Source organism: Bombina bombina, chromosome 2 (genome assembly GCF_027579735.1).
Source record: "Bombina bombina isolate aBomBom1 chromosome 2, aBomBom1.pri, whole genome shotgun sequence".
NCBI classification, from domain to species: Eukaryota; Metazoa; Chordata; class Amphibia; order Anura; family Bombinatoridae; genus Bombina; species Bombina bombina.
Window position 1 is genome coordinate 1,413,123,566 of NC_069500.1, and position 15,127 is coordinate 1,413,138,692.

A 15,127-nucleotide genomic window follows, 5' to 3' on the forward strand; every position below is an offset into this window, starting at 1 on the left:
CCAATCAGCAGTTAGCTCCCAGCAGTGCCTTGCTGCTCCTAAGCCTCCCTAAATATGCTTTTCAACAAAGGCTACCAAAAGAGCAAAGCAAAATAGATAATAGAATTGGAAAAATTGTATATTCTGTCTGAAGATTAATAGAAGGGCATTGTGTCCCTTTAAACCAGCCACACACAGAAGGTAATTTACTCTTGATTATATGCTCAGGATGTAGTAACATTTTTCATTTTTAAACTTAAAGGGATACTAACCCCTCATTTTTTCTTTCATGATTCAGATAGAGCAGCAATTTTAAGAAACTTTCTAATTTACTCCTATTATCATTTGTATTTGTTCTTTTGGTATCTTTATTTGAAAAAGCAGGAATTTAAAGCCGGCCCATTTTTGGTTCAGTACACTGGGTAGCGCTTGCTGATTGGTGGATACATTTAGCCACCAATCAGCAAGCGCTACCCAGGTCCTGAACCAAAGATGGGCTGGCTTGTAAGTTTACATATATGCTTTTTCAAATGAAGATACCAAGAGAATGAAGAAAAATTGATAATAGGAGTAAATTAGAAAATTGCTTAAAATTGTTGCTCTAATTGAATCATGAAAAAAATTTTTTGGGTTCAATAGCCCTTTAACAAAATAAAATTAGAGTTAATATTTAAGTGAGGATACAGATCAATCACACTATAAACAAACCACCCAAGTGTCACACTCAGACCTTTCAAATAAGGCTCACCTGGTTTTAAGTGGCATAAAGGGATTTTCAGCCGGCTGTGTCTCCTGGGGTAAAACTGGAAGAGTAGAGTCTTTCATACCACTGGTAGTAGGAGAATGGTAGCAGGAGAGCGCTGCTGTATAGGCATTTGTTGTGGTGGTAACCTCTGAGGTGGTAGATGACATGACTGGTGAGGGCATATTTGATAAGTTAGGGTTTGGTGCAGCTACAAGGAAAGGTGTAGAGACGGCCAATGGTTGGCTGCCATGCAGGAAAGGGGACTTCATAATGGCAGGTGGGGGGATGGAAGTTGGGTCTGTGGGTACTGCCTGGGCTTGAACGTCTTTGAAACTCACACTTTTAAGGCTCCCGTTTGAGTCTTTGACAAAAGGATTTTTGTGACTATGAAATGGAGATTTTTCAGGAGGTGTAAAGGGATTGCCTGGTGAAGGCACAGTCTTTGTATCACTAAGGTTCAAGAGATCAGATTCAGACTTCCAAAAGTCTTCATTTTTAAAGTCCATAACTATATCAGCTGACCAGGAAGACTGTTGGCTCATTGACTGTCCGGATCTGCTGTCATCTCTAAAAATGTTTAAAGTTAATGCAGATTTATTATTTTCAACCAGTTTATTTTGTGGTGTCTCGCCATATTCTATCACATTTGCTTTCACGTCTAAGATTTTTCCTGGTTTTAATTCAATTCTACATTCCTCATTTATGATGGGTTTTAAAACTGCTTTACTTTCTGGCTGAATAATTTCTAACTGTTCTATGGAAAATTCTGATTTACCTTTAGGGTGGTATGACATATGTTCCTCAAGGGCAGACCAAAAAGGTATATTAGAACAGTCTACTTGTTTAGAAGAATTGGAATTTTGAGTTTCATTTTCATTCTCTTTCTCACACTTGTTTTTTAAAATATTATGATCATTAATCTCTTGTTTGAAGCATGGAAAACTCAAGGGTTTTGACTGGGCATCATTCATTAACTCAAATTGTGGACCATGTTTAAAAACATCCAATTTATTAGAGTTTTCAACAACACTTGAAAGATCTAATGCGTCTAGTGAGACTTTTGAAGGGCAAGTCAGGAATTGCTCAGCCATGGTTGTCTCATTTGCGCTGAACAGGTGTTCCCTATTAGCGGTACCCAGCTTTGTCAAATCATTATTTTCTTCCCTTAAATTAGTAAAAAGATCCTCTGTGGTGGATTGGGTGTCCACACTGATGGAACTTCCTTCAATTACAGGACAACAGGTCACAGGAGAGAAAGTCTGTTTATCAACCTCTGTGTTTTGCGCATACACTTTGTCCTCTGGGCTCTCTAGAGATACCCTGCTAATCCTATGGTCTTGATTACTTGTTTGTTTGTAATTATCGTCAACAGCCTTCTCGTCAAATGTAGATGAAAGCATCAGGCGTGGAGGCTTAGGTGGAACCATTAGATATTCACTTGCAATTTGTAAGCTGCCATCTGGCTGTTTAACACTGTCAGTATCCAAAGTCTGTGAAAGAGACACTGCCGCTACCTCAGAGCAAAATAACTTCTTAGACATGTCCTCCATGCATTCGTCCTTTTCAGAGTTCATGGAGGACTGTGAATCCTCTACAAAGTGCACACAGCTATTCTCTGCAGTTTTGTCTATATGAAATGTGTTTTTAGACTCTCTACTTTGGTCTGGGTCATTCTGACTAAGGATTAGGCCATTAGGAACATCATAGATGCCTTTCACAATTAATGGTGAGACAGCAGCTATCCTGTTTTCAGATAGAATAGCTGCTCCATTTATGTGCGATAGAACCTTGTCATTTGATTCTGATCCCTTAGATTGGATTTCAATTGAAGTATAAACATTCTGTGGCATTTGTTCAAAAGTGTTTTGGTCTGGGATACTGCTTACAGTTGTGTGTATCCCTCTCTCTTTAGCAGTAAAATGTTCATCAGTATGCCACAGCACTTCACCTTTAAACCCTGCTATCTGCTCTTCTAAGGTATCTCTATCCAGGTCTTTCTGTCCCGGTGAATCTTTTGCCAAGGTTTTGATTCTTGCAGACTCCCCAGTAGGGCTGTGTGATGCATAATATGAAAGAGAACATTGATCAGGAGAGACAGGGATGATATATTTTCTGTTAATTTCAGTATTGTTGGTGTCTGGTAAGCTTAGGTCACTTGTCTGCAGCTCATGTTCAATACTGTTCTTTGACCCCTGAACTTGAATAGATTGTTCATACAGAAAATTTTCCGTTGCAAAAACAAAGCTTTGATCTTCCGTTTCTGAGGGTCTTTGAGCACTGGGGGAAGACTGCAGTCGACTTGATGCAAATTCGTCAAACTGTAATTCCAACTCAGAGGTTATTTGAGAAGCTGGAGGACTTGAAATTGCAGCAAATTGGGATTTATGGTTCTCAGCATACATATTCTGAGCAGCATGGCCAAGCTGGTAAGGAGATTCCACCTGGTTCTTTGCTGGGGGAGAGAAGGCCAATGGACTGTGTTCCTCCACAAGAGAAGAGCCCCATTCAGCAGCTTCTGAAGCATCAATAGACCCAGATGGGAAACTAGAGGAAAAGCGAGTAGGTGAAGAAGTATTTAGTAACTGGTCAGAGAGAAGATCCTCAAAGAAAGGGTTGTTCTGTAGTGAGCTGAGAAATGGGTTGGTGGCAGATAGGTTTCCCTGATCACCCCTACAAAAAGCAGCATTAGTGTTAATGATAGACATGCATACAGGGTCAGCTGCTGGCGAGACAATAGGAAATGAAGCAGGAAAGCAGTGGGTGAAGAAAGCAGAGGAGCTGGTTTCTACCTGAGGAGACACATCCAGGCTGTGGAGGGAAGACAAAATAGTCCTCCGTGTTAGTGCCACAACAACAAATTCTGCTGTTATACAAACACACAAACAGTGCTACTGAAGGGTCACTTCTGTATGATAGGTTTAAGACTATTTCGTTAAACTGGCAGCGCACAATTACGGCATTCATCACAGTACGGAAGTATTTTAAAAAACAACAATATGCAGTGATTTCATACAGATTATAGGATTTTATTTATCATCCTTGCAGAATCTTAATGCTAATTAGGGCTTTACTTTGCACATTTGCAGTGAAAATGGCCCTCCTCTCCCTTATTCTTGTATTGGGTACTTGTAAAGCGCGACTAATCACCCGTAAGGGTCTCAAGGCGCTGAAAGACAAAAGCGCTCAACCTGGGAATGAGCAATAGCATAACAGCTTGTTCTATGGCTAGTTACCACCAAAGAAGCAGCCTCGTTTTGCTCAACATGTGCCTTTCACAGAGAAGAACTTTCCTGAAGCATATCAGTCTCATCCTGACTTAACAGTACAGTCCAGCCCCGAAATACCAGGCAATCCCTCTCTGAACGAGAGAAACAGAAAAACCCCAGACGTACGTTTCGGCCTAGTGAGGTGCAGCCCTTATAGTAAAAAAATAAATAAAAAAAAATGCTCTAAACCGCTACAGCGTGCCATTTTAAGACCATCGACCCTAAATTACTGTGCGTTTAACTCCCGCAAAAGGGTACAAATAAGACTTGGGACTCGCAGAGCACTGCTCATCTCCGCTCAGAAATAGCAGTGCTCTACGAGTACTGAGCTCTATTTATACTCCTTTGACGGGGTTAAATGAATACTAAACCCACATTTTTTCTTCAATGATTGAGATAGAGCATGCAATTTCAAGAAACTTTCTAATTTACTCCTATTATCATCATTTTACTCATATTACATTTTGCTAAATGTAGCCACCAATAAGCAAGCGCTATCCAGGGTGCTGAACCTAAAATGGGCCTGCTTGTAAGCTTTACATTCCGGGTTTTTAAATAAAAATAGCAAGAGAACGAAGAAACATTGATAATAGGAGTAAATTAGAATATTGCTTAAAATTGCTGTTCTATCCGAATCATGAAAGAAATAATTTGGGTTTAGTGTCCCTTTAAACACACAATACTTTAGGGTCGATAGTCTTAAAATTACATGTTCTAAAGGATTACTGCATGACACTTTTTTTCTATAAAGGCCCTTTAAGTTTGTATTGTTATCATATCTTTGTAATGTTTCCATGTATTAGGCTACGTACATTTGTTGGCGCTTTATAAACACAAAATAATTACAAAAGAATAATTCTGTCTAAATACCAGAGCACAGATGTAGATGATACTTAGATAAATGGTAAACAGACAGACTTTTGAAAAGGCGTAAATAGAAATTTAAAGAAGAATTCTACATCTATATATTTTCACGACACCAGAAAAAACGGCTTACAGAAAACAATAGGGGATTACATGAGACCCAATTAACCACAACATACTTATCACACCATAATCAATAAATGCAAAATAAAAGACAATTCAAAAGCACTTAGTTTAAATTCCAACTGAGTATTAGATTTTGTTTCTGACAACTTATGAAGTTAGTTCTATTTTTTTTTTACTACTGCATCATGTGACAGCCACACGCAAATCACAAAATGCATATACGTATATTTTGTGAATCTTGCACATGCCTCAGAAATTAATATTTAAAAAAAATAAAAAAATAATCGATATAATGAAAGTTTAATTTTGACATAAAGGTCATGAAACCCAAACATTTTCTTTCACGATTTAGATAGAGAATACAAATGTTAAACAACATTCCAAAATACTTATTTAATTAGCTTTATTCTTTAGATATCCTTTGTTAAAGAAATAGCAATGCACATGGATGGGCCAATCACATGAGGCATCTATGTGCACCCACCACATCAGCAGCAACTGAGCCTATTTAGATATACTTTTCAATAAAGGATATCAAGAGAATGAAGCAAATTGGAAAGTTGTTTAAAATTGCATTCTTTTTCTAAATCGGTAAAGAAAAAGTGTGGGTTTCATAACCCTTTAAGTGAACAATACTTTACATTAGCATAACAAATAGTAACTATGGACTTAATCCATCCACACGCTGAATGGTCCCGATCTCACATTGTGATCAATTATCACTGTGCTAATGGGTACACATAACAATCACTGGCGTAAGATGTAAAGTAAGGCACTTGCTAGCAACTTCTCAGGGATGAGCTTGTTCACTGGGTACTGAGAATTGCCCTCATGGTTCACTGTCAGTAGAGCTGGACCTTCTTGCACTGTGAAGCTGGTGTAGGGCATCCAGACCAGTATCAATATAAGTTATAGAGAAGAAAAAAAATGGGATTTCTCTTGTTGCACTCTTTGCAGTGCATTGGCATAAGGGAATCAGTGCTTAAAATAGATATTTTATAATATATATATATATATATATATATATATATATATATATATATATATACATACATACATACATACACATATATATATTATATTAACTGAGCACTCTCACTTCCATAGTTCATAAATGCCAGGGTGCCAGCAGGTAAGTATATAGGATGAAGGAAGGCACTCACTGATCTTTTAATTAGATATTTATTAAATCAAGACCAGTGAGTGCCTTCCTTCATCATATATATATATATATATATATATATATATATATATATATATATATATATATATATATATATATATATATATATATATACATACAACTTTAACAGGTAAGTCCAGCACCTTTCTTAATGCTATTTTTTCAGCATTTTTTTAGCAACCTTTTTTCAGATTATAGCAGTGCACGACCACTGAGTGGGGTCTGCCAGCCCACATTTATGGATATGGTAAAGCAAGATAGCGTCAGCACTTCTTCATACAAAATTCCACTTTATTGAGGTTTCAGACAAAGATAAAAACAGCGACGTTTCGAGTCAACACAGACCCTTAGTCATGCCTATATATATATATATATCATAAATTTATGCTTACCAGATCAATTCCTTTCCCTCCTGGCAGGGAGAGTCCATGACTTCATTCCTTACTGTTGGGAAATACAACACCTGGCCACCAGGAGGATGCAAATACACCCTAGCCAAAGGCTTAAATATCCCTCCCACTTCCCCTATCCCCCAGTCATTCTGCAGAGGGAACAAGGAAAAGTAGTCAACACATCAGGGAATAAAAAGGTGCCAGAAGAAATAATATAAAAAGGTAGCCGCGGACTCTCCCTTCCAGGAAGGAAAGGAATTTATCTGATAAACATAAATAATGTTTTCCTTCCATAAGGCAGGAAGAGTCCACTACTTCATTCCTTACTGTTGGGAAAACTATACCCAAGCTCCAGAGGACACAATGAATAACGGGAGGAAATAGAAAAAAAGAGGCGGACCCTATTCTGAGGGCACCACAGCCTGCAAAACTTTTCTCCCAAAAGTTGCTTCAGTCGAAACAAACACATCAAACTTGTAAAATTTAGAAACAGTGTGTAAGGAGGACCAGGTAGCCGCCTTACAAATCTGATCCATATAAAGGCTTCGTTCTTAAAAGCCCAAGAGGATGCCACTGCTCTAGTGGAATGAGCCGTTATCCTCTCAGGAGGATGTCGTCCCGCTGTCTCATAAGCTAAGCGGATGACACTCCTCAACCAGAAAGATAAAGTCGTAGTAGCCTTCTGCTCCTTACGCTTCCCCGCATAGATGACAAAGAGGAAGATTGTCTGAATTCCATAGTAGCCTAAAGATAGAACTTCAAGGCACCAACCACATCTAGAATATGAAGCAAACGTTCCTTCGCTGAAGAAGGATTAGGACACAAGGAAGGAACAACAATTTCTTGATTAATGTTACGAATCAACACCACCTTAGGGAGGAACCCTAGTTTGGTGTGTAAAAACACCTTATCAGCATGAAAAACCAGATAAGGGGGATGACATTGCGTGAAGAGTTTCTGAGACTTCTGCTTTGCAGAGGCAATAGCCAACAAAAAAAGAACCTTCCAAAATAACAATATAATGTCAACAGTATGCATAAGCTCAAATGGAGTCTGCTGCAAAACACTAAGAACAAGAATGAGGCTCAAAGGCGGAGCCCCAGATCTGAACATGGGTCTGATCCTAGCCAGAGCCTTAACAAAGGACTGTATATCCGGAAGATCAGACAATCTTTTGTGCAGTAACACCGACAGGGCCGATATCTGTCCCTTCAGGGAACAAGTAGATAGAGCCTTCTCCAGTCCATCCTGGAGAAAAACATAATTTATGTAAGAACTTACCTGATAAATTAATTTCTTTCATATTGGCAAGAGTCCATGAGCTAGTGACGTATGGGATATACATTCCTACCAGGAGGGGCAAAGTTTCCCAAACCTCAAAATGCCTATAAATACACCCCTCACCACACCCACAATTCAGTTTAACGAATAGCCAAGTATTGGGGTGACAAAGAAAGGAGTAAAAAGCATCCAAATAAAGAATTTGGAAATTGTGCTTTATACAAAAAATCATAACCACCATAAAAAGGGTGGGTCTCATGGACTCTTGCCAATATGAATAAATTGAATTTATCAGGTAAGTTCTTACATAAATTATGTTTTCTTTCATGTAATTGGCAAGAGTCCATGAGCTAGTGACGTATGGGATACAAATACCCAAGATGTGGAACTTCACAGAAGAGTCACTAGAGAGGGAGGGATAAAAATAACAACAGCCATTTTCAGCTGAAAAAATTAATCCACAACCCAAAAGTTGAGACTGATCTAGTAGAATGAGCTGTAATTCTCTGAGGCGGGGCCTGACACGACTCCAAATAAACCTGATAAATCAAAAGCTTTAACCAAGAAGCCAAGGAAATGGCAGAAGCCTTCTGACCTTTCCTAGAACCAGAAAAGACAACAAATAGACTAGAAGTCTTCCTGAAATCTTTAGTAGCGTCAACATAATATTTCAAAGCTCTTACAACATCCAAAGAATGTAAGGATCTCTCCAAAGAATTCTTAGGATTAGGACACAAAGGAGGAACAACAATTTCTCTATTAATGTTGTTAGAATTCACAACCTTAAGTAGAATTTTAAATGAAGTCTGCAAAACTGCCTTATCCTGATGGAAAAACATAATTTATGTAAGAACTTACCTGATAAATTCATTTCTTTCATATTAGCAAGAGTCCATGAGCTAGTGACGTATGGGATATACATTCCTACCAGGAGGGGCAAAGTTTCCCAAACCTCAAAATGCCTATAAATACACCCCTCACCACACCCACAATTCAGTTTAACGAATAGCCAAGAAGTGGGGTGATAAAAAAGTGCGAAAGCATATAAAATAAGGAATTGGAATAATTGTGCTTTATACAAAATCATAACCACCACAAAAAAAGGGCGGGCCTCATGGACTCTTAGTAATATGAAAGAAATGAATTTATCAGGTAAGTTCTTACATAAATTATGTTTTCTTTCATGTAATTAGCAAGAGTCCATGAGCTAGTGACGTATGGGATAATGACTACCCAAGATGTGGATCTTTCCACACAAGAGTCACTAGAGAGGGAGGGATAAAATAAAGACAGCCAATTCCTGCTGAAAATAATCCACACCCAAAATAAAGTTTAACGAAAAACATAAGCAGAAGATTCAAACTGAAACCGCTGCCTGAAGTACTTTTCTACCAAAAACTGCTTCAGAAGAAGAAAATACATCAAAATGGTAGAATTTAGTAAAAGTATGCAAAGAGGACCAAGTTGCTGCTTTGCAGATCTGGTCAACCGAAACTTCATTCCTAAACGCCCAGGAAGTAGAAACTGACCTAGTAGAATGAGCTGTAATTCTCTGAGGCGGAGTTTTACCCGACTCAACATAGGCAAGATGAATTAAAGATTTCAACCAAGATGCCAAAGAAATGGCAGAAGCTTTCTGGCCTTTTCTAGAACCGGAAAAGATAACAAATAGACTAGAAGTCTTACGAAAAGATTTCATAGCTTCAACATAATATTTCAAAGCTCTAACAACATCCAAAGAATGCAACGATTTCTCCTTAGAATTCTTAGGATTAGGACATAATGAAGGAACCACAATTTCTCTACTAATGTTGTTGGAATTCACAACTTTAGGTAAAAATTCAAAAGAAGTTCGCAACACCACCTTATCCTGATGAAAAATCAGAAAAGGAGACTCACAAGAAAGAGCAGATAATTCAGAAACTCTTCTGGCAGAAGAGATGGCCAAAAGGAACAAAACTTTCCAAGAAAGTAATTTAATGTCCAATGAATGCATAGGTTCAAACGGAGGAGCTTGAAGAGCTCCCAGAACCAAATTCAAACTCCAAGGAGGAGAAATTGACTTAATGACAGGTTTTATACGAACCAAAGCTTGTACAAAACAATGAATATCAGGAAGAATAGCAATCTTTCTGTGAAAAAGAACAGAAAGAGCAGAGATTTGTCCTTTCAAAGAACTTGCGGACAAACCCTTATCTAAACCATCCTGAAGGAACTGTAAAATTCTCGGTATTCTAAAAGAATGCCAGGAAAAATGATGAGAAAGACACCAAGAAATATAAGTCTTCCAGACTCTATAATATATCTCTCGAGATACAGATTTACGAGCCTGTAACATAGTATTAATCACAGAGTCAGAGAAACCTCTTTGACCAAGAATCAAGCGTTCAATCTCCATAGCTTTAAATTTAAGGATTTCAGATCCTGATGGAAAAAAGGACCTTGTGACAGAAGGTCTGGTCTTAACGGAAGAGTCCACGGTTGGCAAGAGGCCATCCGGACAAGATCCGCATACCAAAACCTGTGAGGCCATGCCGGAGCTACCAGCAGAACAAACGAGCATTCCTTCAGAATCTTGGAGATTACTCTTGGAAGAAGAACTAGAGGAGGAAAGATATAGGCTGGATGATACTTCCAAGGAAGTGATAATGCATCCACTGCCTCCGCCTGAGGATCCCGGGATCTGGACAGATACCTGGGAAGTTTCTTGTTTAGATGAGACGCCATCAGATCTATTTCTGGAAGTTCCCACATTTGAACAATCTGAAGAAATACCTCTGGGTGAAGAGACCATTCGCCCGGATGCAACGTTTGGCGACTGAGATAATCCGCTTCCCAATTGTCTACACCTGGGATATGAACCGCAGAGATTAGACAGGAGCTGGATTCCGCCCAAACCAAAATTCGAGATACTTCTTTCATAGCCAGAGGACTGTGAGTCCCTCCTTGATGATTGATGTATGCCACAGTTGTGACATTGTCTGTCTGAAAACAAATGAATGATTCTCTCTTCAGAAGAGGCCAAAACTGAAGAGCTCTGAAAATTGCACGGAGTTCCAAAATATTGATCGGTAATCTCACCTCCTGAGATTCCCAAACTCCTTGTGCCGTCAGAGATCCCCACACAGCTCCCCAACCTGTGAGACTTGCATCTGTTGAAATTACATTCCAGGTCGGAAGCACAAAAGAAGCCCCCTGAATTAAACGATGGTGATCTGTCCACCATGTTAGAGAGTGTCGAACAATCGGTTTTAAAGATATTAATTGAGATATCTTCGTGTAATCCTTGCACCATTGCTTCAGCATACAGAGCTGAAGAGGTCGCATGTGAAAACGAGCAAAGGGGATCGCGTCCGATGCAGCAGTCATAAGACCTAGAATTTCCATGCATAAGGCTACCGAAGGGAATGATTGTGACTGAAGGTTTCGACAAGCTGTAATCAACTTTAGACGTCTCTGGTCTGTTAAAGACAGAGTCATGGACACTGAATCCATCTGGAAACCCAGAAAGGTTACCCTTGTCTGAGGAATCAAAGAACTTTTTGGTAAATTGATCCTCCAACCATGATCTTGAAGAAACAACACAAGTCGATTCGTATGAGATTCTGCTAAATGTAAAAACTGAGCAAGTACCAAGATATCGTCCAAATAAGGAAATACCACAATACCCTGTTCTCTGATTACAGACAGCAGGGCACCGAGAACCTTTGTAAAAATTCTTGGAGCTGTAGCTAGGCCAAACGGCAGAGCCACAAACTGGTAATGCTTGTCCAGAAACGAGAATCTCAGGAACTGATAATGATCTGGATGAATCGGAATATGCAGATATGAATCCTGTAAATCTATTGTGGACATATAATTCCCTTGCTGAACAAAAGGTAAGATAGTCCTTACAGTTACCATCTTGAACGTTGGTATCCTTACATAACGATTCAATATTTTTAGATCCAGAACTGGTCTGAAAGAATTCTCCTTCTTTGGTACAATGAAGAGATTTGAATAAAACCCCATCCCCTGTTCCAGAACTGGAACTGGCATAATTACTCCAGCCAACTCTAGATCTGAAACACATTTCAGAAATGCTTGAGCTTTTACTGGATTTACTGGGACACGGGAAAGAAAAAATCTCTTTGCAGGAGGTCTCAACTTGAAACCAATTCTGTACCCTTCTGAAACAATGCTCTGAATCCAAAGATTGTGAACAGAATTGATCCAAATTTCCTTGAAAAAACGTAACCTGCCCCCTACCAGCTGAGCTGGAATGAGGGCCGCACCTTCATGTGGACTTAGAAGCAGGCTTTGCCTTTCTAGCTGGCTTGGATTTATTCCAGACTGGAGATGGTCTCCAAACAAACTGCTCCTGAGGATGAAGGATCAGGCTTTTGTTCTTTGTTGAAACGAAAACGATTATTAGCCCTGTTTTTACCTTTAGATTTTTTATCCTGTGGTAAAAAAGTTCCTTTCCCACCAGTAACAGTTGAAATAATGGAATCCAACTGAGAACCAAATAATTTGTTACCCTGGAAAGAAATGGAAAGTAAAGTTGATTTAGAAGCCATATCAGCATTCCAAGTTTTAAGCCATAAAGCTCTTCTAGCTAAAATAGCTAGAGACATAAACCTGACATCAACTCTGATAATATCAAAAATGGCATCACAGATAAAATTATTAGCATGCTGAAGAAGAATAATAATATCATGAGAATCACGATGTGTTACTTGTTGCGCTAAAGTTTCCAACCAAAAAGTTGAAGCTGCAGCAACATCAGCCAAAGATATAGCAGGTCTAAGAAGATTACCTGAACACAGATAAGCTTTTCTTAGAAAGGACTCAATTTTCCTATCTAGAGGATCCTTAAACGAAGTACCATCTGACGTAGGAATAGTAGTACGTTTAGCAAGGGTAGAAATAGCCCCATCAACTTTAGGGATCTTGTCCCAAAATTCTAATCTGTCAGACGGCACAGGATATAATTGCTTAAAACGTTTAGAAGGAGTAAATGAATTACCCAAATTATCCCATTCTTTGGAAATTACTGCAGAAATAGCATTAGGAACAGGAAAAACTTCTGGAATAACCACAGGAGCTTTAAATACCTTATCTAAATGTTTAGAATTAGTATCAAGAGGACCAGAATCCTCTATTTCTAAAGCAATTAGTACTTCTTTAAGTAAAGAACGAATAAATTCCATTTTAAATAAATATGAAGATTTATCAGCATCAACCTCTGAGACAGAATCCTCTGAACCAGAGGAATCATCAGAATCAGAATGATGATGTTCATTTAAAAATTCATCTGTAGGGAGAGAAGTTTTAAAAGATTTTTTACGTTTACTAGAAGGAGAAATAACAGACATAGCCTTCTTTATGGATTCAGAAACAAAATCTCTTATATTATCAGGAACATTCTGCACCTTAGATGTTGAAGGAACTGCAACAGACAATGGTACTTTACTAAAGGAAATATTATCTGCTTTAACAAGTTTGTCATGACAATCAATACAAACAACAGCTGGAGGAATAGCTACCAAAAGTTTACAGCAGATACACTTAGCTTTGGTAGATTCAGCACTTGACAGCGATTTTCCTGTAGTATCTTCTGACTCAGATGCAACGTGAGACATCTTGCAATATGTAAGAGAAAAAACAACATATATATAAAGCAAAATTGATCAAATTCCTTAAATGACAGTTTCAGGAATGGGAAAAAATGCCAAAGAACAAGCTTCTAGCAACCAGAAGCAATAAAAAATGAGACTTAAATAATGTGGAGACAAAAGTGACGCCCATATTTTTTCGCGCCAAATAAGACGCCCACATTATTTGGCGCCTAAATGCTTTTTGGCGCCAAAAATGACGCCACATCCGGAACGCCGACATTTTTGGCGCAAAATAACGTCAAAAAATGACGCAACTTCCGGCGACACGTATGACGCCGGAAACGGAAATATAATTTTTGCGCCAAAAAAGTCCGCGCCAAGAATGACGCAATAAAATGAAGCATTTTCAGCCCCCGCGAGCCTAACAGCCCACAGGGAAAAAGTCAAATTTTAAGGTAAGAAAAATGTTAAATTAAAATGCATTATCCCAAATATGAAACTGACTGTCTGAAAATAAGGAAAGTTGAACATTCTGAGTCAAGGCAAATAAATGTTTGAATACATATATTTAGAACTTTATAAACAAAGTGCCCAACCATAGCTAGGAGTGTCACAGAAAATAAGACTTACTTACCCCAGGACACTCATCTACATATAGCAGATAGCCAAACCAGTACTGAAACGAGAATCAGCAGAGGTAATGGTATATATAAGAGTATATCGTCGATCTGAAAAGGGAGGTAAGAGATGAATCTCTACGACCGATAACAGAGAACCTATGAAATAGACCCCTTAGAAGGAGATCACTGCATTCAAATAGGCAATACTCTCCTCACATCCCTCTGACATTCACTGCACGCTGAGAGGAAAACCGGGCTCCAACTTGCTGCGGAGCGCATATCAACGTAGAATCTAGCACAAACTTACTTCACCACCTCCATCGGAGGCAAAGTTTGTAAAACTGAATTGTGGGTGTGGTGAGGGGTGTATTTATAGGCATTTTGAGGTTTGGGAAACTTTGCCCCTCCTGGTAGGAATGTATATCCCATACGTCACTAGCTCATGGACTCTTGCTAATTACATGAAAGAAATCAGAAAAGGAGATTCACAAGAAAGAGCAGATAATTCGGAAACTCTTCTAGCAGAAGAGATGGCCAAAAGGAACAACACTTTCCAAGAAAGTAGTTTAATGTCCAAAGAATGCATAGGCTCAAACAGAGGAGCCTGTAAAGTCTTCAAAACCAAATTAAGACTCCAAGGAGGAGAGATTGATTTAATGACAGGTTTGATACGAACCAAAGCATGTACAAAAAACAGTGAATATCAGGAAGCTTAGCAATCTTTCTGTGAAATAAAACAGAAAGAGCAGAGATTTGTCCCTTTAAGGAAATTGCAGACAAACCTTTATCCAAACCATCCTAAAGAAACTGTAAAATTCTAGGAATTCTAAAAGAATGCCAGGAGAATTTATGAGAAGAACACCATGAAATATGTCTTCCAAACTCGATAATAAATCTTCCTAGAAACATATTTACGAGCCTGTAACAACATAATTTATGCTTACCTGATAAATTCCTTTCTCCTGTAGTGTGGTCAGTCCACGGGTCATCATTACTTGTGGGATATTTGCTCCTCCCCAACAGGAAGTGCAAGGGGATCACCCAGCAGAGCTGCTATATAGCTCCTCCCCT

The 15,127-nt window shown here is 38.7% G+C and overlaps 1 protein-coding gene across 1 annotated transcript in view; it reads right to left on the reverse strand.

Annotated features, from left to right (window-relative positions):
• RAB11FIP5 (RAB11 family interacting protein 5) overlaps nucleotides 1-15,127 on the reverse strand; it is a 355,500-nt gene that overhangs the window by 98,386 nt on the left and 241,987 nt on the right. Inside the window, exon 4 of the mRNA XM_053704358.1 lies at nucleotides 728-3,268. Within this exon, the coding sequence (XP_053560333.1) occupies nucleotides 728-3,268 (2,541 nt within the window). The remainder of the gene's footprint in view (nucleotides 1-727; nucleotides 3,269-15,127) is intronic.